At 42.9% G+C, this 24,575-nt stretch overlaps 1 protein-coding gene across 1 annotated transcript in view; it reads right to left on the bottom strand.

Moving 5' to 3' along the window:
- The window catches only part of STPG1 (sperm tail PG-rich repeat containing 1), a 72,763-nt gene that overhangs the window by 30,521 nt on the left and 17,667 nt on the right, over window positions 1–24,575 (bottom strand). Inside the window, 2 exon segments of the mRNA XM_060258592.1 lie at window positions 11,112–11,285; window positions 18,293–18,394. Of these exon segments, the coding sequence (XP_060114575.1) occupies window positions 11,112–11,285; window positions 18,293–18,394 (276 nt within the window).

Below are 24,575 nucleotides of genomic sequence, written 5' to 3'. Positions count from 1 at the left end.
TTCCAGTCCTGAAAAAAGATGTCAAAGGCTGTGGCAATGACCATCACATTAATTTCTCACACCTGTTTAGTGATACTAAAAATATTACAACAAAGACTACCATATATGAAACAAGAAATGCCAGATATTCAAAAAGAAGAGGCACTAGAGATCATAGTGCAAATTTACATTGGTTATTGGAACATACGAGAGAATTTCAGAAGAAAATTGGCTTGTGTTTCATAAATGACAGCAGAGCTTTTGACTATGGATCATGAAAAGTGATGGTTAGTTTTAAAATAAATTAGTGGGCTACAGCATATGATTGTTTTGGTGCACAACCTGTATTCTGGACAGAGTAAGAGACCAGTAGCACCTTAAAAACTAACAAAATTTGTGATAGGGTATGAGCTTTCATGAGTCGCTACTCAGTTCTTCAGATACCAGTGACTCATGAAAGCTTAAACCCTACTACAATCAATCAGTCAATCAATCAATTCTTTATTACGGTCCAAGGCCCAGCCAGTTTGGAGCAAATAGAAAGCAGGTTTGTAAATGTACATAAAAATAAATTCTAAGTCAATTACATTCCGTTACTCATAGAGTTCCTTTTCCTAAGAGCTAATACACAGAATTTTGCTACCGTACGTGTTACCCATTTCTGGCTATCCCTTAACAAGAATGTCTGCAATATCTCCCTGTTTCCTTGCTCTATATGCAGAATGGAAAGACAGATAAGAAAAGACGGATTAGATTTAGATGAAGGTGGAGTGAAAATTAGTGGAAGGAATATTAACAGTTTAAGATATGCAGATGACACCATGTTACGCGCAGAAAACATTAAACTCCTGAAACAATTACTGCTGAAGGTTCAAGCAGAAAGTGCCAAAGCAGGGTTGCACCTGAACATCAAGAAGACAAAAGTAATGACCACTTGGGAATTATACAACTTTAACGTTGACAATTAAGAAATTGAAATTGTTCAAGATTTCCTGTTCTGATTGCACCCAAGAAATCAAAAAATTGAAACTGGGAAGGGCAACCATGAAGGAGCTAGAAAAGATTGTTAAGTGAAAGAATGTGTTGCTGGCAACCAAGATCAATTTAATTCATTCCATGATATTCCCCGTTAACTATTTGTGGGTATGAAAGTTGAACAATGAAGACTGTAGAAAGGAAGAAAGTAGATTCCTTTGAAATGCAGCGTTGGAGGAGAATTTTATGAATAACATGCACTGCCAAAAAGACAAATAAGTGGGTTCTAGAAGAAATCTAAATGAACTCTCCCTGGAAGCTAAAATGACTAAACAGAGGCTGTTGTACTTTGGTCATATTACGAGAAGACAAGAATCATTAGAAAAGAAAATAACGTTAGGAAAAGTTGAAGGAAGTAGAAGAGGAAGAGTCGAGATGAGGTGGATTGACTCAATCAAGGAAGCCACGGCTTAGTTTGCAAGACCCGAGCAAGGCTGTTAATGATAGCCGATTTACCTGACTGGCCTCCTGTCCCTCCAGAGGAAATAAAAGAATTACACAACTGAAATTAGGAAAGGCTCCTGGCCCAGATTTCCTCCAAAATCTTAAAATTAGACCCAGACTGGTGGGCTTCTCCCCTTGCATCTCTGTTTACAATTGTAGATCGAACTGGCATAATTCCCTTGGCATGGTTGAATGCAATAGTGGTCCCGCTATACAAAAAGGTGATCACACTAACCCTGCCAATTACAGGCCGATTAGCCTACTCTCCATCATTAGCAATCTTTACTCCAAACATCTATTAGTCAAGTTCAATCTCTGGATGTTGCAGGAAAAAATTCTAGGCCCTGAACAGTTGGGCTTCTGCAAAGGGAAGACCACTTTATTTATATTCAACGCTTTTGTACAAGAAATGTCAAAGATACCGTAGAGGGAAAATACAATATACTCACAACATCCAGTACTTAAATATTCACTATACACACACACTCATTTAACAATAAATAAATAAATAAAAATATTTTGAGAAGGAAACAATCATGAAAGGATAATTCTTTTATGAATTACCCACTGGTTAAGTGAAGAGGAAAGGGTGAGGTCAATGTCTATCTTATCCAGAATTGGATACCACTTTACATAAAAATTTTTAGCTGCCTTTACTGGGTCTAAAATGTCAATATCAGCAGTGATTTTCTCCATCATGATAAAGTCCCAAATTTTAAGGATCCAACTGTCTATAGACAAATTGAGTGAAGATTTCCAATTCTGGGCTATTATAGTTTTGCTGCTGTTATAAGCGAAATAATACTTTGGAAACCAAAGCCTTAACAGTTGCCAGTTATTTAGAATAATGGTAATCACTTGATGTGGAATGCTAATGCCAGATATGGTTTCTACTTGAGTTATAACCTTTTGCCAAAAAGAATTAATGATCGGGCATTCCCACTAACAATGAACTAGAGAGGCCTTCCTGCCGCAGTTACACCAACGAAGTGGGGAATTATTATTATTTGGGTCAATGCTAGCAAAATGGGTAGGAGTGCGATACCATCTTGACATTGTTTTGTAATTTTGTTGAAACGTGGCTATTGATTTGGTCCTACAAGCTTCAGATTCCCATATGGCCTCCCATTGTGCTGTTGTAAGTGTGACCTTGCTATCTTGGTGCCATTTATCACAGTAAGAGGGTAAAGAGTTACAGACCTGCTGTAAGAGGATACGATAGATTTTAGAAATCAGACACTTAGGTTTTAGAGAAGAATGGGAAATCAAGTATTCAAAATCAGTTTTAGGTCCCAAGGCTGTCATACTATAAAAAGAACTATTAACAAAATGGCAGATTTGTAGATACTCAAACCATGGGATCTTGATGGATGCTGAACTTTCCAGCTGAGCTTTGGTCTTAATTTTATTAATGCTGAAGAGCTGAAAGAGAAAGACCAGCGAGGCAGACTCCCATGAATAAAATGAAGGAAACTGAAGAGCTGGGGGGAACCAAAGCTGTTTTTAAAAAAGAAGAAAGAATAGATAGATTAGGGGCCAAGACCCTCCGGACTTGGTTCCAAATAACAACAACAACAACAATTTTTTATTTGTATCCCGCCCTCCCCACCGGAGCAGGCTCAGGGCGGCTAACAACATTATTTCATACATTGGTCATACAATATTAATAAAACTACATTGACAGTTTAATTAAAATTCTGATTAAAATTCTAAAATTAATAAAATTAATAAAATACATTAGTGCTATAATTACATTTACGTTTATGATGGCGAGTTCTTTACCAGTTTCCCTGGTAGTGATTAAGGCCTGACTGAATGGATTGATTATCGTCCAGGAGGGACAATCTTTTTTCTTTAACCATAGAAATTCATGATATTTGTAAGGGGTTATGTGGGTCTCCTCGATGTGAATCCATAACGGGCACGGTCGTGTGTATAGTACAGTGACCATGGAGGAAAGAACAGAAGCTTTATAAGTCAGGGAAAGCTAGCCCACCCTTATTTTTGGGTCTTCTAATTGTAACAAAGCAGATTCTTGGAGGTTTATCATTCCATATAAAGTTTGTCAGTAAGGCCTGCCACTTCCTAAATAGGGCAGCAGGGATGTTAATGAGAAGAGCCCGAAATAAATAAATACATTTTGGGAAAATAAACGACTTAATTGTATTAATCCGTTCTATCCAAGACAGAGCTAAAGAATTCCAGGAGTGAAGAGTTGTAGAAATTTGGTGGTATACCGCAGAATAATTAATTTTGAGAAGATCCACAGAAATCAGTACTCCCAGATATGACCAAGAGGAACTGACCCAATGATAAGGGTAAGAGGCTTTAAGAGAGGATTGGGTAGCTGCTGAAATGTTTATTGGAAAAATAATGGATTTAGATTAAAAGATAAACCAGAATATTTTCTAAAATCTAGGAAAAAAGGAGACAGTGCTGACAATGGCATTAAAGGGTCCCTCAGGTAAAGGGCCATATCGTCAGCAAACAGGCTGATTTTATATTCAGTACTGTTGATGTTAAAGCCACGGATTAATGAGGAATGTCTGATGTAGTTCGCTAACGGTTCAATTGCTATGGCGAACAACAGAGAAAGAGGATCCCCTTGGTGAGTCCCCCTAGAGAGAGAGAAATCAGGAGTTGGGACCCCATTGATATATAGCAGAGCTTTGGGAGAAGAGTAGAGAGATTTTATAATTGAGATAAATTTAGGGCCAAATCCCATTGTTTTCAAAACTAAGAGTAAGTAAGTGGGTTCTACGCTATCAAAAGCTTTCTCAATATCTAAAGCTAAAATACAAAGATTCATACGGTTGGAATTTGCCGTATTGGATGATATTTAATGTTTGACGAATGTTGTCTGTACATTGTCGTCAGGGGATGAAGCCAGTCTGGTTCTCATGAATATACTGGCCTATAAAAGAATTCAAACGGGCAGTTAGAATAGAAGTTAAAAACTTATAATCAGTGTTGAGAAGTGAGATTGGGCGGAACGATTTTGGGTCTAAAAGATCCCTCTCTTTTTTAGGTAATAATATTATTTTTGCTAGCTTCCAACTCCCAGGAATTATACCAAAATCCAGGGCGTGGTTGCAGATTTCTGTGAATGGCATGAGAATGTTTTGGGAAAATTTCTTATAAAACTCAGATTGAAAACCATATCTCCCCGGGGTCTTATTAATTTTAGCATTTTTAATGGTGGAGTGAACTTCCAAAGATATAATTGGAGAGTCCATACAAGATTGATGAGCTGTATCCAATTTTTAAAGAATTTCATGTTTATTAAGGAAGTTGTTTATGGAGACTGGGTCAGGGTTCTCAGAGGTGTATAGTTTTTGAAAAAATTCTAAGAAAATTTGTCGAATTTTGGGAGAGGAGGAATGGGTTTTCCCTGCCAAATCTCTAATTAAATTAATTTGACGGTCTGCAATTTCAGTTCTGAGTTTCCACGAAAGAATTTTTAAGGATCTAGGATGATTAAACCAATACTTTTGCTTAGTAAACAAAAGATTTTTCTTGATGGTATTGGACTCCAGTAATTCTAGTTTTTTGCGTTCAATTAATAATTTTTTATAGACCTTGTTAGCACATGTGCGTTTATGTAAAGTTTCCAGCTCTTGAATGGAGTTTTGCAATGCTAATCTGGTTTCCTGTCTTCTCTTGTTGTAGGCCGCACTCAGTGAAATACACTTACCGTGGAGGACTGCCTTAAACGCATCCCAGATTACAGGTTTCAAAACAGTCTGAATTTAATTCTAAGAAATTTTGGATTTCCTTTTCAATTTCTTTGCAAGCATTGGAATCTAATAAAATAGCTTTGTTAAAAGACCATGATCGTGAGTGTGGTTCTTGTGTGATTGTGTTTAATCGGCACTCCAACCAAGCATGGTTAGATAAAGTTTGAAGACCAATATTTGAATAACTAAGCTGGGGGATCAATGAATTTGAAATCAGAAAATAATCTATACGGGTAAAAATATTATGTTGTGAGGAGAAATATGTATAGTCCTTCACTCCATCATGCTAGAGGCACCAGATGTCGCACAAATTATGTTGATTTATTAAAGAATGAAGGGGAGTGCATACCTCCTTAGGGGATTTCCAGTGAGGATGAGATCTATCCCAAGAATTATGCATTATATAATTAAGGTCCCCACCTATTACCACGTGTTCCTCTTGAAAAAGAGACAGTTTGGCAAGAATGTTCTGCATGAATACGATCTGATTGTCATTTGGGGCATATAAGCAAGCAAAGGTATACAGAGAGCCCTCCAGAAGACCTTTAATGAACAGGTAGCGCCCTGTAGGGTCTGCTTCTTGAGCCAATAATGAAAAGCGTACCTTATTGGAAATAAGAATGGCTACCCCACGAGATTTGGATGAGCCTGCCGCTTGGAATTGAAGGGGGAAGCGTTTAGACCGAAAAACTGGATGCCCCGTGTTCTTCAAATGAGTCTCTTGCAAAAAGAGAACGTCAGGTGAAAGTCTGAGAAGGGCTGATTGAGATTTTCTTTTTTATAACATTATTGAGGACACAACAGTTTAGAGAAATTAGCTTGATGTCTCCTGCCATATCACCAAATAAGAAAGGGAGAGTTAAGTGGAGAATTAATCCAATATAATAAAAAATAATGTGACCAACTCATTTTTGCCAACCTCCTTGCCACAATATTAAGAAACAATCGAAAAAATTCCCTCCTGAGTCTAAAAAGTGCAATATAATCATACTGCCATACCAAAAAATAAAAAGGATAAAACAGATGCACCCACCCAATCCTCTTCACTATAAGGATTGCAGTAGATAAATATATGCCAATTAGCTTTAAGAGTGAAATAGTAATAGTAATACAGGGGATCACATAAGAACATAAGAGAAGCCATGTTAGATCAGGCCAATGGCCCATCCAGTCCAACACTGTGTCACACAGTGGCAAAATTTATATATATATATATATATATATATATATATATATATATATACACACACATACACACACACACTGTGGCTAATAGCCACTGATGGACCTCTGCTCCATATTTTTATCTTGAAGGTGGCTATGCTTGTGGCCGCCACCACCTCCTGTGGCAGTGAATTCCACATGTTAATCACCCTTTGGGTGAAGAAGTATTTCCTTTTATCCGTTTTAATCTGTTTGCTCAGCAATTTCATCGAATGCCCACAAGTTCTTGTATTGTGAGAAAGGGAGAAAAGTACTTCTTTCTCTACTTTCTACATACCATGCATTATCTTGTAAACCTCTATCATGTCACCCCGCAGTCAACATTTCTCCAAGCTAAAGAGTCCCAAGCGTTTCAACCTTTCTTCATAGGGAAAGTGTTCCAGCCCTTTAATCATTCTAGTTGCCCTTTTCTGGACTTTCTCCAGTGCTATAATATCCTTTTTGAGGTGCGGCGACCAGAACTGCACACAGTACTCCAAATGAGACCACACCATCGATTTATACAGGGGCATTATGATACTGGCTGATTTGTTTTCAATTCCCTTCCAAATAATTCCCAGCATGGCGTTATAGAATGCTAGGAAAATATATAGTCTTACAGGGGATAACCATATAAAAGGCTTGGGCAGGCTGCTGTGAGTTATACCAGAAAAGCGTATACAAAAAAGTACCATAAAGCTGACTAAATAAGATGTAATATTCTCCAGAGGTCTGTAGGTGGTTATATAACTACAGGGGATCCTCTTTTGAATAGCTCCGGAGACTTAGCAATGGGAATCAAAGCTAAGCTCGTAAGAACATACACCCTTAGAAATGGAAAATATGATAGAGTAAGAACAGGAATATCATCTTGCCATACCAAAAAATAATAATAAAGCAGATGAATCCACCTAGACCTCTTCATTATAAGGATTGTCATAGATAAATATACCCCAAGTAGCCTTAAGAGTGGAATAGTAATAATAATACAGGGGATCACCATATAAAATGCTTGGAAAGTATACAGTCTTACAGGGGATAACCATATAAAAAGTTTGGGCAGGCTCTTCTGAGTCATACCAGAGAAGCATATACAAACAAGTACCATGAAGCTGACTAAGTAAGATGTAATACTCTCAAGAGGCCTATAGGTGGCTATATAACATATGATGGCTACAGGGGATCCTCTTTTGAATAACTCAGAAGGAATAGCAATGGGAATCAAAGCTGAGCTCTTAAGAACATATGCCATTAGCTGAGAGGAAAAGCACGTTAAAGCATGGACAGGAATATAAAGCCATTTAGAGACAAATCGACCCACAGACGATAAAGAAGAATAAAAAGAGAAATAAGAGTAAGATGAACCAACAGGTCTGACAGTAAATATCAAAAGTGAAGAAAGAGTAACAAGAAGTAAAGCGTGAATAAGGACAGAACATGCAATCGAAACTCCCCCCATTCCCCACCCCCCACCCCCCAAAAAAACCCTTTAACAACCCCCCCGCGCCCCCCAACACATATAAAACCAACACACAACCATTCTTATCATTTTCTGTTGTAACAAAAATCAACTCTAGCTATAAAATTCAAATAACACAATGTAAGGGGGAGAACAACCCTTCTCAATCCAACACAGTAATAAGCCATGTGTAAAATACCCTAACTCCGGCCTAGATCAATTATATTAACTGAAGTCTCCACCATGCTGCTATGCATACTAAATACCCTAATGGGAGAATACTAAAAAAAAAAGTCAAATAACAGTAGAATTAGGACTTTCTTCACTGGCTTGGAGATGCCCGTCTTGCCCCAGACCGTCTGGCAGATGAATCGGAATGATCAGATGAAGATGACACTGGAGAAGCGGGCCGCTCAAGATGGAGGGTGGCAAGAAGCTCCTGTCCCAAGGTAAGATCAGAAGCTGTCAGGCGTTGGCCCTGATGCACTACAAGAAGTTGAACAGGTGTAGACCAGTGAAATTGAATCTTGTCCATTAGGCAAGAAACAATCGGGCGTAGTTCTTTACGGTGCTATAAAGTTTCAGGAGATAGGTCCAGAAGGACAAGGATCTTCTTGTTGTTGTATCGCAATCCTTTTTCAGAACGAGCTTTGTTAAGGATACTTTCCCTGGTGCGGGCATCAGGAAAGGTACGTAGCTATAATATCTCAAGGAATGTCTGCCGCAAGGTTTAAGGGGCCCCAGGCGAAAAGCAGTCTCAATGATTAGGGCGATGCCATTTTCTAAATTGAAGGAGGAAGCAAGTCAATTAATCAAAAAAGTGCGTGCTCCCTGGTTTTCTTCCGCCTTTTCCACTATTCCCATAAGTTTGAGATTGCGTTCCCATAATTTGTTTTCTAAAAATATAATTTTTTCTTTAGCCCATGTCTCTGCTTTGGATAGAGTCATAAAATCGTTTTGGGCTTGAGTAGCTATTTCGTAGGCTAAATTCGCCGTCTGCGCCACTTCAGAGATGGTATCGTTTAATTTTTTAAGTTCATCTTGAATAGGGGATGTAGCCTGCATGATACGGGCCAAAAGATTTTTTTCAAGTTTGGAGATTGCTGCAAAAAAAGTCTGACTTGAAAGAGCAGTGTTCCCTTCAGCTGAAGGGGGATTTTCTCCCGCCATTTTTTCTGAGGCTTCTTGGGCCCGGAGAGAGTCACAGCGTAGTTCTCCTGAATGGAGAAATTTGGTCAGATTTTGGGAAGCTCTAGTAGTTTTGGACTTACCAAGGGTTCGTCTGACCATGTCTTTGAGGCAGGAAGAGGTCCAGATACCGGAGGAAGGAAAATTTGTTTGGATTAGAGAAGGAGCCGTTCTTTCAGGTGTCCGCCATCTACCACGACACCCCGCCCCCTCTGGGAAGACCACTTTAGACCACTGCATTACCCTATCCCATCTTGTCAACAAGTACACTGTGCATAATAACCAGAAATTATTTGTTGCTTTTTTAGATTTAAAAGGCACATTTGAGTCAGTTGACAGGGACCGCCTCTGGATTAAGCTAGATAAACGAAACATGGATAAAAGACTCCTTATGCTTATTAAGAGATTACACACTTCTACCACCTGCCAGATCAAATGCTCATTAGCAGGCAACCTAACATCAAAGATTGCTGCCAATAAGGGTGTCAAACAGGGTTGCACTTTGGCTCCCTTTTTATTCAATCTCTTCCTTAATGACCTGGCTATTCAGTTGTCTGGTCCTGACTGCCATAGTCCAAAACTCGGTGCATTACATGTACCCTTGTTACTTTATGCTGACGATACGGTGCTGTTGTCCTGCTCTTTTCTTTTCTTTTTTTAAACCAACCTGCTCTTTTCTTTTCTTTTTTTAAACCAATTTGCTCTGATATATATATCTATATATTTTATGCCAATAAAGGCTAACTTGACTTGAACGAACTTGATAGGGCATTTTGGAGGACATTAACTCACAGGGCTGCCATAAATTGGAAGAGACTTGACAGCACTTAACACACACATAGGGCAGGGGTGGCCAACGGTAGCTCTCCAGACGTTTTTTTGCCTACAACTCCCATCAGCCCCAGGGGAACACAGGGCCTATTCAACTTTTTCCTCTGCTTACCCCTCCCCCCATCCCAACTGGGGAAAACTGTTATTGTTTTTCTTTCCCCTAAAAGGAGTAAAAGCACCTCGCAGATGGTGTTCTTCATTGGATAAATGACTGTGGAACAAGTGGTCAAAGAATCCCTTACCTGTGCATTGTAACCTATGCATTTGAAAACTGTTACATTGGAAAAAATAAAAGTATTTTTGAAACACTTTTCCTTATAAAATTTCAGAACCACCACCACCACCACCACTTCTACTCTTAGCTAGTGAAATAATCCCACTCTTGCCTAAATTAAACATGCTCAGGGCTTTTTTTGAGCAGGAACACACAGGAAAGCAGATCTGGCTGGCTTGGCATTGGGGTGTGTGGCCTAATATGCAAATGAGTTCCCACTGAGCTTTTTTTCTACAAAAACCCTGTGTTAAATAATGGTGATGTCAGGGTGTGTGGCCTAATACGCAAATGAGTTCTTGCTGGGGGTTTTCTACAAAGGAAGTCCTGAACAGGCTCAGCTGCCATTCTATCCGTGCAATTAATGGGGCACAAACTTTGTTCTGTTCTTAATACAGTAAAGACAGATTAGTCAGACACAGGGGGGAAAGTGAATTTTCAACTCCATCAAACCGAATGACATCTTATTGGTTTTTTTTTTTAAACTGATCTAACTTTAGCAGCTAATGGTTCAAAGCCTTCACGTGGGCTTATTCAGATATGTTTGAATGAATGTATATGTTCATTGTGTGGAACCAAATCCCTCACTAGTCTAAACGGGTGTGTAAGCCGCCCTGAGCCTGCTTTCAAGGGGAGGGCGGGATATGAATTGAATAAAATGAATAAATAAATAAACCAATGAATGAACAGATCCTGATGGAAATGGCACATGAATGAGTAGAAGTGTGGGGGAGAGGGGGGAGGGAGGTCAAAATAGCACTAACTGGACAATCCCAAGCAGAGTTATACTCTTCTAAATACACTGACTTCAGTGAACTCCAAAGGATTTAACTCTGTTTAGGATTGCATTGTGTATACACACACTCAGTGGCTTTCCCATCCCAGTTTTTGTCAGCAATCTGAAATCTGGCCTGGATTTCATCATTTTTTGATGGCTCTCCCTCCCCTTTCCACTTCCACATACGTTATATTGGTTGGGGGCTGGAGTAGCTGCTTTGCGTATCTTCCTAGCTATTGGTTGTTGAAACATGCTGGAATATCCCAAGCTAAAATCATGCTTGGACTGGAGAGTAGTTGGAAGGCTGTAGGCATTTGCAGCAGGATAGCTGGGGACTCTGTGCCGAGCAACACGTACATCCTGGAAAGAAGAAAACAAAAATTGGGTTGGTTTATACTGCTTGCTAACCTAAGAAAATGCCCAGGCTAGTCTGATCTCATCAGATATTGGAAGCTAAGCAGTGTTCCCTAGGGTTGCCAAGTCCAATTTAAGAAATATCTGGGGACTTTGGGGAGGGGAGGGAAATGTCTGCTGGGAACTCTGTTATTCCCTATGGAGATTTATTCCCTTAGAAAATCATGGAGAATTGATCCGCAGGAATCTGGGGCTCTGGGGGGCCTGTTTTTTGGGGTAGATGCACCAAATTTTCAGTATAGCATCTAGTGCCCCTCCCCAAAATACCCCCCAAGTTTCCAAAAGATTGGACCAGGGGGTTCCAATTCTATGAGCCCCAAAAGAAGGTGCCCCTATCCTTCATTAATTCCTATGGAAGGAAGGCATTGAAAAGGTTTGCCGTCCCTTTAAATCTGATGGCCAGAACTCCCTTTGGAGTTCAATTATGCTTGTCACAGCCTTGATCTTGGCCCCACCCCTAATGTCTCCTGGCTCCACCCCCAAAGTCCCCAGATATTTCTTGAATTGGACTTGGCAACCCTGGCCGATGGTGCTGCAGACTAGCTCTATGACTCCTTATTGGTTTCATCTGCTCCTCCAGCAAACTGTCCCAGATACCGAGACTAATGGCTGCTTCACATGATATGAATGCTGGGAGTTTTGTGCTTCCTAGTCGTATGAGGGCTGTATTATGGTTACAACCATGGTTATGTGGGGAGAGGGGGCTTCCAGACTTCCCCCTCACTGTTTTCACAGGAAGAATAGGGGCTTGATAGAGTCACAAAGGTATCCTTACATGGCAGCCATCTGACATTGAAATGCTATATCTTTCAGCTTTGTCTGTGAGAAAACAGAAAGTATAGATGTTGTGGTCTTTTAGTTTCCATTTGCCAGCACACTTCCAGTCTTTGCCTGGAATTAAATCTCATTAGTTTCAGAAATACTTGCCTTCCAAGGGTAAGCTGAGGGTAGAATTCATGTTTAATTACAGCCATCTCAGCCATAATTAATTATCTCTCTTTATCTCATAAGTCTGATCCTGACAATAGTAAATGCTATTATTACTGTAGCTCTATTATGCTTGCAGCAAGAAAAAAATGCTAAGGTGTGACCATTTACGATTTTAATAATGGAAAGAATGACAAGGGCTTCATACCCCTGGCCTTTTCTTCTTGACATTAAACATTTCTTGATTTGTTTACTTTAGTTGTACTCTCCCTTTTTCATTAAGGCTCAAGGCAGATTACAAAACTAGAAAACAATGCAATAGAAACAGTACAAGACATGACATATCATTAAACAATGCAAAAACAGCATTACAGAAATTAGAAAACAGCAAGCAAGGAACCCACAAGGTCTTACAAGGGATATCTCATTTTACACTATTTCCTCCTTCCCTTCCCTGAAAGCCCCCCCCCCCTTTTCCTGTTTCCTCCTTTCCACCCACCAGCCAACTTACTTTATCTGCTCCATTGTCTTCAGTTTTCACTCACCCTGGAGCCTCTCCCCAGCTGCACACTGGGGAACCTGCAAGAACTAGCTGGGGGACTGCACTTCTCCTTGTAGCCCCCTCTCCATACTATTTATTCTTTTCCTCCTTCTTGTAACCCCCATATCCTCACCTTTCCATGTCTTCTTTTATTGTTCCCACCTACCAATCAACCTACCTTTTATCTGCCCCCCATCTTCAGCCATATTTATTCTTTATTCATTTCCCCCCCTCTACACTGGGGACCCAAAGTAGTTTTAGCATTTTCCTCTCCTCCATCTTATCCCCACAATAACCCTGTGAGGTAAGTTAGGCTGAGAATGTGAAACTGTCCTGAAATCACCCAGTGAGCTTCCAAGGCAGAATAGGAATTTGAGCCTCAGTATTCCAATCCTACCGTGATCTGGATGGCCCAGACTAGCCCAATCGTTGGAAGCTAAGAAGGGTCGACCCTGGATAGTATATGGATGGAGGACCATCAAGGAAGTCCAGGGTCACTATGCAGAGGCAGGTAACAGCAAACCACTTCTGAATCTCATTGCCTTGAAACCCCTATGAGGTTGCCACAAGTTGGCTTTGACTTGATGGCACTTTCCAGCACCACCATCTCTATCCTAGTCTGAAACTCTAACTACTGCATAACACTGGCTTTTATGGGGTGGCTGCTGTTGAACAGTAGTGACCAGCCTGGTCTCAGTGAGTCATGCAAATTGTGGGGTATCATGTCACCTGGTGGCTGCTACCAGGCCTGGCCCCAGAGTCCTCCTTTAAAGGCCAAAACAGCTCTGAAAATGGTCCTGCCCTCTCCCTTCCTTTTACTAATAAAAACAAAGCTTGGCAGGCTAACAATGTTATTATTTTTGATTAGCAATAGCCACTGAGGGCATTTACTTCTTAAAGCTACAGGCACTACTTTTATCATTTTGTGGGGTTTTTAACATCCTCTATTTTTTTTTTTTTAGATTTCAGATTTTTCTGCAAACATGGTGCTTTTTTTTCAAGTTTGCAGAAGGATCTGTCTTGTCTGTCTATGGCTCCACTCTCCAGATTTAAGACTCCACAGACTGAGCCACGTTGCAAATTAGATATACTGATGCTGTAAGAATAGCAAATTAGATATACTGATGCTGTAAGAATGTCTTTTCCTCCCCTGTGTTGGATAACCCTCCAGCCTTGACCCCAATCCCCTATTCTTGAGAAATTGAGGAACAGGAGAAAAATGGCCTCCATAGTGATGCTCCAGGAATTTCCGCATTTTTTAAAATTTTATTTTGGGGATTTATATCCCACCCTACCCTGTGCATAGGCTGCGGGAGGCTCACATCATATTACAACACAATAAAACAATATCTTAGCACAACCATGCAATAAAACATCAATTTATACAAATTTATAAAAGTTTAAAATTAAATACCCAGTTTAAAATGCCTGACGGCTGCATGAATGTGAGGCTCATTTCACTGCAAGCTACGCTCATGCCAGGATGGATGGGAGAGGGGAGAAACGCTCTGATGGAATATGTCAGTTGCTCCAAGTTCCATGGAGAAGACAGTATCATGGAGCAAGTGAAGTAGATGAAGTAGAGGAGGCAGATGTTACTTGATGTCCACCACCTCAGCCAAAGGCCTGGCAGAATAGCTCCGTTTTACAGCCCCTGCGGAATTGCAACAGATCCCACAGAGCCCTGATCTCTATCAGGAACATGTTCTACCAGGCCGGGACCAGGGCCAAAAAGACTCCAGCCCTGGTCAAGGCAAAGCAGAAATATTCTGGGCTGGGGATTACTATACGGTGCTGGTCCGAAGACTGCAAAGCTCTTTGGGGCACACATGGGGAGAGATGATCCTGCAGGTACGCTGGTCCCTGGCTACATAGGACCTTAAAATGTATTACCATAACCTTGAACCTGACTCAGTACTCAACTGGTGCAGCACTGGCTGAATGTGCACCTGCGTAGATGTCCCAGTCCGTCAGTAGGCATGCTGCTGCATTCCGTACCCACTGGAGCTTTTGGATCAGATTCAAGGGTAGGCATGTGTACAGCAAGTTGCAGTAATCAAGTCTGGAAGTAATAATTGCATGGATCGCTGTCGTCAAGTTCCAGGAGGAAAGGTAGGGGACCAGCCAAAGATGGTAAAACATTGATCTGGCAACCACGTTGATCTAGGCCTTGACGGAAAAGGGGGCATCCAGGATCATTCCTAAACTCTTCACCATTGGTGTCAGTGGCATCCCACCCCAAGAGCTGGGAGTTGGATTTCCGCACCCATCTCCCCATGACTCAGAAATGAGACCTCTGCTTTTGCTGGATTAAGTTTCAGCCAACTCTGTCATAACCAATCAGCCACAGCCTCTAAGGCCCTAGCCAAGGTATCCAGTGTGGAGTCCATCCATCTGTTCACCAGCAGACACAGCTGGATGTCATCCACATATTGATGGCAACTCAGCCCTAACCTCTGGATTAACTGGGCAAGGGGACACATACAGATGTTAAACAACTTGCAGGATGCCACATACTATAGGGTAACATGCCAAGATTCTCTCCCCAAGCACTGACCATAAAGAAAGGAGCAAAGCCACTGCAAAGCCGCCCTGAGCCACTCGTGGGAAGGGCGGGATATAAATCCCGAATAAATAAATAAATAATAAAAAAAGGCCATTCCCCATATCAGCATGTTGGCAAGGTGGTAGGTCAAAACTGAGTCCGCTTTTGGAATGGGCGGGATATAAATTGAAGGTAAGTAAATAAATTTAAAAAGATCACTGTTAGATCAAGTAACAACAGCAGCACCAACCCTCCTCGATCCAGATGTCTCTGGAGGTTATCCATGAGGGTGACCAGTGCGGTATCCATTCCATGGCCAGGCCAGAAGCTGGACTGAGATGGATCCAGGATAGAGACATCATCCAAGAATGCCAGGAGCTGCTCAGCTACTGCTCTCTCAACTACCTTACCCAGGAATGGAAGGCTTGATGCTGAACAGTAGTTGACTAGGACCATGGGGTCCAAAGATGGTTCTTTCAAGAGCAGTCGCACCACCACCTCCTTTAGGTTCCTTGGGAACATCCCTTACAATAGGGACAAGTTGATAACGTCTCCCAGGGGAACCCGAATTCCGTCTCCACAGGCTTTAACAAGCCAAAATGGGCACAGATCAAGCGTTGGGTTTCAGAGCTACTGGAGTTTTGTCAACCTCTTCCTGGGAGATGGCTGAATTGGTCCAACACTAGACCAAAAGATGGCCAAGAAGCTTCTGTTTCCCTTACTGTTTCAACTGTGGCAGGGAGGTCCTGGTGGAGCTACAAGACTTTATCCACAAAGTAGCTTGCAATTGCCTCACAGCCAATAGCCAATTCCTTATCATTTTGTTTCCCTTCTGGCAGGGAAGTTTATGATCTAATTGTCCTAAAGAATTGGGCTGGGTGAGAGCTAGTGGATGCGATGGAGGCCACACAGAATTCCTTCTTAGCAGCCTTCACTGCCACCTCACAGGGCCGGATCTAGGGGGAAGCAGAGGGGGTGCTTGCCCAGGTGCCACCGAAAGGGGGGGGCACCAAATTTGGTATGGAGTCCATTCTATTCTATGGGCCCATAAGGTGGCATCATTTTTTAATCTTGCCCTCCTCAAAAAAAAAGTAGATCCGGTCCTGTCATCTCATAAAGGTAAAGGTAGTCCCCTGTGCAAGCACCAGTCGTTTCCGACTCTGGGGTGATGTCGCATCATGACGTTTTCATAGCAGAGTTTTTTAACGGGGTGGTTTGCCATTGCCTTCCCCAGTCATCTACACTTTCCCCCCAGCACGCTGGGTACTCATTTTACCGACCTTGGAAGGATGGAAGGTTGAGTCATCCTTGAGCCACCACCTGAACCCAGCTTCCACTGGGATCGAACTCAGGTCGTGAGCAGAGAGCTCGGACTACAGTACTGCAGGTTTACCACTCTGTGCCACGGGGCTTCTGCACCATCTCATAGGCTTTCATAAATGTCCCAAAAGATGCTCTTGTTGCTTTGTCACAAGTACACTGCCACCCTCACTCTCTTAGCTCCCGCTTCATCCTCCAGAGCTCCGGTGCATACCACGAAGCTTGTCTGTTGCAGAGGTGAAGAGGTCACTGGAGAGCAATTTCATCGATGGCTTCTGGGAGGCGGCCCTGCCAGTCCTCCACTAGCTCATCCAATGAATCACCAGGTGCCCTCAGATCCCACAAGCATTCTGGAAACCATTTTAAGAAGAAGATATTGGATTTATATCCCGCCCTCCACTCCGAAGAGTCTCAGAGCGGCTCACAATCTCCTTTCCCTTCCTCCCCCGCAACAGACACCCTGTGAGGTGGATGAAGATATTGGATTTATATCCCGCCCTCCACTCCGAAGAGTCTCAGAGCGGCTCACAATTTCCTTTACCTTCCCCCCCACCGCCACAACACACCCTGTGAGGTAGATGAAGATATTGGATTTATATCCTGCCCTCCACTCCGAAGAGTCTCAGAGCAGCTCACAATCTCCTTTACCTTCCTCCCCCACAACAGACACCCTGTGAGGTAGATGAAGATATTGGATTTATATCCCGCCCTCCACTCCAAAGAGTCTCAGAGTGGCTCACAATCTCCTTTCCCTTCCTCCCCCACAACAGACACCCTGTGAGGTAGATGAAGATATTGGATTTATATCCCGCCCTCCACTCCGTAGAGTCTCAGAGCGGCTCACAATCTCCTTTACCTTCCTCCCCCACAGCAGACACCCTGTGAGGTAGATGAAGATATTGGATTTATATCCTGCCCTCCACTCCGAAGAGTCTCAGAGCGGCTCACAATCTCCTTTACCTTCCTCCCCCACAGCAGACACCCTGTGAGGTAGATGAAGATATTGGATTTATATCCTGCCCTCCACTCCGAAGAGTCTCAGAGCGGCTCACAATCTCCTTTACCTTCCTCCCCCACAGCAGACACCCTGTGAGGTAGATGAAGATATTGGATTTATATCCTGCCCTCCACTCCGAAGAGTCTCAGAGCGGCTCACAATCTCCTTTCCCTTCCTCCCCCACAACAGACACCCTGTGAGGTGGGTGGGGCTGGAGAGGGCTCCCACAGCAGCTGCCCTTTCAAGGACAACCTCTGCCAGAGCTATGGCTGACCCAAGGCCATGCCAGCAGCTGCAAGTGGAGAAGTGGGGAATCAAACCCGGTTCTCCCAGATAAGAGTCCGCACACTTCACCACTACACCAAACTGACTCTCCCACAGAGATTGGGGAAATTCCCAGAGAATGCATCCTTAACCCCACCAGGAAATGACCTGGAAGTGGCATCATAATTCTCCCCAAACTCCACCCTTCCCAGTCACAACCCTCAAAATTTTGGCATTGCTGAGGCAGTGCTGGCAGCCTACCATACAGTGAACAATGCAACTGGCTGCAGCCCTATTCCTTTTATATTAGCGTCCTCCTCAACCATTCTATTTTACTACAAGCCTACCATTTCCCTTACCAAGGAAGGAAAAGAACAGGTTCCTTTCCGCGACTGGGAGACATTGTTCCGAACCGTAGATGGATGCGTGACATTATAACATCCCGGGCCTGGATTGTCATTCTAGGAAAAACACAACACATCATCATGATTAGGCGGAGTGATATTGTGAAGTTATACTGCCAATACACAGGAAATTTCTGATGGCTGAGTTTTCTGAAACCCAATGAACCCTTTTCTGTTGTGAAACTCACGAATTGGTTAGGTGTTAAGCTGATCAACCGAGAATTCTATAAATGATTGTTAACCCTATAAGAAAAGGCACTGAATGTCAAAAGCGAGGGCAAGTTGTTTTCCTCCATCCAGCATATGCGTGACACGAGCATGACCTTTTGGGTGGAGTTCCATACAATGGTATTATAATGTGGGTTCGATGCATCTCCTCCCATGACTTAAATCTCTGGATTTGGGGCTGGTTTTTGTCAATTGTCACTGTACACTAAGCAGGCTCTCTGCTTGTTTCAAAATCAAAATAATCTCATTTTAATGGGTAGTCTCAAATTGCATGGCAAAATGGGTCTAAAACGGAGGATTAGATTTCTCCGGTGTCTGTGCAGCAGCAACAGAGAGGCTCTGGGAGTTCAACTCCATTGCATTCCTAATCCCACCTTTACATCTTGATTTGGCCAAAATTATTTCAGTGTGTGGGCAGAGTGTATTATTTCGCCCCTCCCTGACTCAACCTCACTTCCAAAGATGCCTTTTCTTTTTATTCCAGGATGATTTCTGGGTGGGATTTCTATTTATAGAATGAAAGAAAACAAAACTGTCCAGGACACCACCTTGCAGACAAACAAACAGGACTTAAGTAGGGGCAGGGCTCATGTCAAAGAGTTGAGGGTCAATCGAGTTGTCTTGATAGAGTGACTCTTACAATCAAGCTACTGAGAGGAGATGGGCAGCCAAACATTTCGCTATCCGTTCCATCTGGCAAGGCAGCCATTTTGTTGTGGCAGTCTTTACCAGTTCTTAAAACTCCAAAATTGCCAGAAGGTTCTCATGGACCAAAGAACCAACTCCTCTTCTCTAAGCAAAGAGATCAAATATGCAGGTGAGAAGGGGGTGAAGTCTCCAGAAGGAGGCAGCAATGACACCCCCTTTGATGCAGGAGGAGTCCCAAAAGTCTGTGTCAGCCCACTCACTCTGGGATACAATCCTGCCTTCTAACTCAAACTTGGACCCTGAACCCTCCCTCATCCCAGAGCCCACTGAAGCACGTGAAGTCTCACCCCAAGCCACTGCCAACCTTGCCAGAGAGCTCACAGACATAAGCAGGTGAGATCCTTTTAAAAACTAGCAGTCTGCTCCTGGAGGGCTGCGGCTTACATCGCCACCTCCTTGTTGGAGTTAGGGTTGCCAATCCCCAGGTGGAGGCAGGGGATCCCCCGGTTTGGAGGCCCTCCCCCTGCTTTAGAGTCATCAGAAAGCGGGGGGAGGGGAGGGAAATGTCTGCTGGGAACTCTGTTATTCCCTATGCAGACTTATTCCCATTGAAAATAATGGAGAATTGATCTGCAGGTATCTGGGGCTCGGGGGGGGGCACTGCTTTTTGAGGAAGAGGCACCAAAGTTGCAGCATAGCATCCAGTGCCTCTCCCCAAAATACCCCCCAAGTTTCAAAAAGATTGGACCAGGGGGTCCAATTCTATGAGCCCCAAAAGAAGGTGCCCCTATCCTTCATTAATTCCTATGGAAGGAAGGCATTTAAAAGGTGTGCAGCCCCTTTAAATATGATGGCCCGGCCAGAACTCCCTTTGGAGTTCAATTATACTTGTGACACCCTTGCTCCTGGCTCCACCCCCCATGTCTCCTGGCTCCACCCCCAAAGTCCCCAGATATTTCTTGAACTGGACTTGGCAACCCTCGCTGGAGTATTTAAGGCCTCAGTTCATACAGCAGTTCTTGGAGCAACATCTCAGCTCTGATACTGTTGGTGCCTTGGCTTTTTGACATCAGCCTTGAGCAGAACGAGAATGGGGTTGGAGGCAACTGGTGTAATAGAAAGAAGGCCTGGTCATCTGGCTGGCCACTATGGGAAGCAGGATCAGGGATGCCAGGTGTTTGTTGGAAAATACCTGGAGACTTTGGGGGTGGCTCTAAGAAAGGACGGGGTTTGTGGAGGGGCCTCAGCATGGTGCAGTGCCACAGAGTCCACCCTTCAAAGCAGCCATTTTCTCCAGGGGAGCTGATTTCTGCCAGCTGGAGATCAGTTGAAAAAGTGGAAGGTCTCCAGACCCCACCTGGAGGCTGGCAACCCTAACAGGATGGTTATTTAGGCAGCTCTCTGGTGATGTCCAGACCTGATTCTTATGTTCTGATATAGGTCAGAAATTTCCTCCTCTGGCATGCTGGCACAGTGAATCCTGTGCTCCCATAACACGAGTTCTTGGTTTCTGACCTCTGGCACTTGAAATTAATCCTTTGTCTACCAAGACTCATATCTCCTTTTAATGTAGACTTGTGTGTTTTTATGAGCCACCTGGTGAAGAAGACAGTATGCCTAAAGATGTATAGGTTCACCACATGCTTACAATATACTGAAAACACAACTACAGAGAATGCCAGACTGTTATGTCACTAGTGTGAGGTGATGGGGCTGCAGGCAATGTGTTGGACAGGCACACACAACAGGCCTGAAATCTGCTATAAATACACTAAATGTCACTTAAAAGTAGTATTCAATTACATAATATTTTGAGCTTGAAAAAAGTAGATAAATTTTCAAGGAGATTGTGGGGGGAGCAAGTTATCCAGCTATCCTGAGGCTTAGTGAGAGCAGCCTGTCAGGCAGAGAGAGACAAACACTGCATCTTTTCACTGGACTGCTGCACTGCACAGTCAGACAGCAGTACATCACTCTAGTAGACTGCCAGGGCTGTAGCTGCAAGGGTCTTGATCTCAGGTATATGTCATGTCTTTCCCCTGAGTGTTAAAAAGTCAGCCTCTAGTTCTTGCATTTACAGAAATACAAGGACAAACGTGTATCAGGAGGCAGAACTCCATGCATTAGATGCATGCCTGTTCTTCTGTTTGATTATAACTGAATATTGGATTATAATGATTTATGACATTAATGTCCTAAACTTATGCTTGTTTACAGAAGCCAGTCTTCTTGTGTTCAGTGAGCTTTTCCCTACCTAAGTTTGCTTGGGATGTACCCTAAATAAATCCTAGTGAGCTGCTAACTTTTACTGTTTCTTTTGACCTAGCATGTCCCCATCCATGTCTCTTTAAGGGCTCATCCATACACAGAGGTTATGGCTAACATATTACCGGCTATGTGGTGATGTTTGCTAGGCAGGGCTTTTTTTCCTGAAGGAATGCAGCTGAACAGAGTTCCAGAACCTCTTCATAAGAACATAAGAGAAGCCATGTTGGATCAGGCAAATGGCCCATCCAGTCCAACACTCTCTGTCACACAGTGGCCAAAAAAAAATTATCTATCTATCTATCTATCTATCTATCTATCTATCTATCTATCTATCTATCTATCTATCTATCTATCTATCTATCTACACACTGTGGCTAAGAGCCACTGATGGACCTCTGCTCCATATTTTTATCCAATCCCCTCTTGAAGCTGGCTATGCTTGCAGCTGCCACCACCTCCTGTGGCAGTGAATTCCACATGTTACTCACCCTTTGGGTGAAGAAGTACTTCCTTTTATCCGTTTTAACCTGACTGCTCAGCAATTTCATCAAATGCCCACAAGTTCTTGCATTGTGAGAAAGGGAGAAAAGTACTTCTTTCTCTACTTTCTCCATCCCATGCATTATCTTGTAAACCTCTATCATGTCACCCCAAAGGCGACGTTTCTCCAAGCCAAACAGCCCCAAGCGTTTCAACCTTTCTTCATAGGGAAAGTGTTCCAACCCTTTAATCATTCTAGTTGCCCTTTTCTGCACTTTCTCCAATGCTATATTCTTTTTGAGGTGCGGCGACCAGAACTGCACACAGTACTCCAAATGAGACCGCACCATCGATTTATACAGGGGCATTATGATACTGGCTGATTTGTTATCAATTCCCTTCTTAATAATTCCCAGCTTGGCGTTGGCCTTTTTTATTGCAAACGCACACTGTCTTGACATTTTCAGTGAGTTATCGGCCACGACCCCAAGATCTCTCTCTTGGTCAGTCTCTGCCAGTTCACACCCCATCAACTTGTATTTGTAGCTGGGATTCTTGGCCCCAATGTGCATTACTTTGCACTTGGCCACAATGAACCTCATCTGCCACGTTGACGCCCACTCACCCAGCCTCAACAGATCCCTTTGGAGTGCCTCACAATCCTCTCTGGTTCTCACCACCCTGTACAATTTAGTGTCGTCTGCAAACTTGGCCACTTCACTGCTCACTCCCAACTCCAAATCATTTATGAACAAGTTAAAGAGCATGGGACCCATACTGAGCCCTGCGGCACCCCACTGCTTACAGTCCTCCACTGTGAAGACTGCCCATTTATACTCACTCTCTGCTTCCTATTAATCAGCCAGTTTTTGATCCAGGACCTGTCCTTTTACTCCATGACTCTCGAGCTTTCTAAGGAGCCTTTGATGAGGAACTATCAAAAGCTTTCTGGAAGTCAAGGTAAACAACATCTATTGGGTCTCCTTTGTCCACATGTTTGTTCACCCCCTCAAAGAAATGTAACAGGTTAGTGAGGCAAGATCTTCCCTTACAGAACCCATGCTGAGTCTTCCTCAATAACCCATGTTCATCAATGTGCCTACTCATTCTGTCCTTGAAAATGGTTTCTACCAACTTTCCCGGTATTGAAGTCAGACTGACTGGCCTGTAATTTCCCGGATCTCCTCTGGAACCCTTTTTAAAGATGGGGGTGACATTTGCTACCTTCCAGTCCTCAGGAACGGAGGCAGATATCAATGAAAGATTACATATTTTTGTCAGAAGATCCACAAGTTCAACTTTGAGTTCTTTCAGAACGCTTGGATGTATGCCATCCGGACCTGGTGACTTATTAGTTCTTAATTCGTCTATCAGTTGTAGGACCTCCTCTCTTGTCACCGCAATCTGACTCAGGTCTTTCAACACCCCTTCCAAAATTAGTGGTTCTGGAGCAGGCAAACACTTCTCGTCTTCCACAGTGAAGACGGAGGCAAAAAATGCATTCAGCTTCTCAGCCATTTCCCTATCCTCCTTCAGTAATCCTTTGACCCCTTGGTCATCCAAGGGCCCCACTGCCTCCCTGGCTGGTTTCCTGCTTCTAATATATTTGAAGAAATTTTTATTGTTGCTCTCTTTTTTTTTTTTTGCAATATGCTCCTCATAGTCCCTTTTTGCCTGCCTGATCACAGTCTTGCATTTGATTTGCCACAGCCTGTGTTCCCTTTTATTAATCTCACATGGACTGGTTTTCCACCGCTTAAAGGAGTCCTTCTTACCTTTTACAGCTTCCATTGCTTTGTTTGTTAACCATGCAGGCCTTTTCTTATACCTGTTTGTGCCTTTCCTAACTTGTGGTATATATTTTATCTGAGCTTCTAGGATTGTAGTTTTAAATAGCCTCCAAGCTTCCCCAAGGGTTTTGACCGTATTTACCTTTCCTTTCAGTTTTCTCTTCACATGCCTCATCTCATTTACCCCTTTTAAAGTTAAACGTGGTTGTGCCGGTCTTTTGGGGCAACTCCCTATTTATACAAATGGTGAAATCAATAACGTTATGGTCACTGCTCCCAAGCGGTGCTACCACTTTTACATCTCTCACCAAGTCTTTTGCCACCCTGCTTTTGCCAGTGGAAAAGGCAATGGGGACCTTTTACTTTTGCTCTGGTTGGAAAGAAACAGAAACCTCCCTCACAGCAAACAGAGTAAAAAGGTGAGTTCCCCCAATGCATGTCTGTCCAATGCATACCGTGAATCAGGTTGTGTACCCGTGACCCAATATGTGTCATGTGCATTGCATCGCAATAAAGTACTAATCCTGAAGTACCTTGCTTGTAATACCATTTGTGCCTCATTGAACCATTGAGATCACAGGGTATTTCACATGGAGGTTTACTTGCAGTTTGAGTGTCAAGCTGCAGCTTTCCCCCCTCTGAGCTTCTTCACTTCTTTGTTTGTCAGCTGTTCTCTTTTCATGGTTTCCTCATCATTTCTCCATGTTTCCTCTCCATGCTTACCCAATTGAAGAAGGCACAGAGAAATGACAAGGAAATAAATGGAAAGCAGGATGTGAGAGGAAAACCTGTGGAAATTTGACACACACACCTCCGTGTGTGAA

This window comes from Heteronotia binoei, chromosome 17, assembly GCF_032191835.1.
Source record: "Heteronotia binoei isolate CCM8104 ecotype False Entrance Well chromosome 17, APGP_CSIRO_Hbin_v1, whole genome shotgun sequence".
Lineage (NCBI taxonomy): Eukaryota > Metazoa > Chordata > Lepidosauria > Squamata > Gekkonidae > Heteronotia > Heteronotia binoei.
Note: the sequence above shows the minus strand (reverse complement) of the source record. Positions and strands in the feature narration are given on the sequence as shown.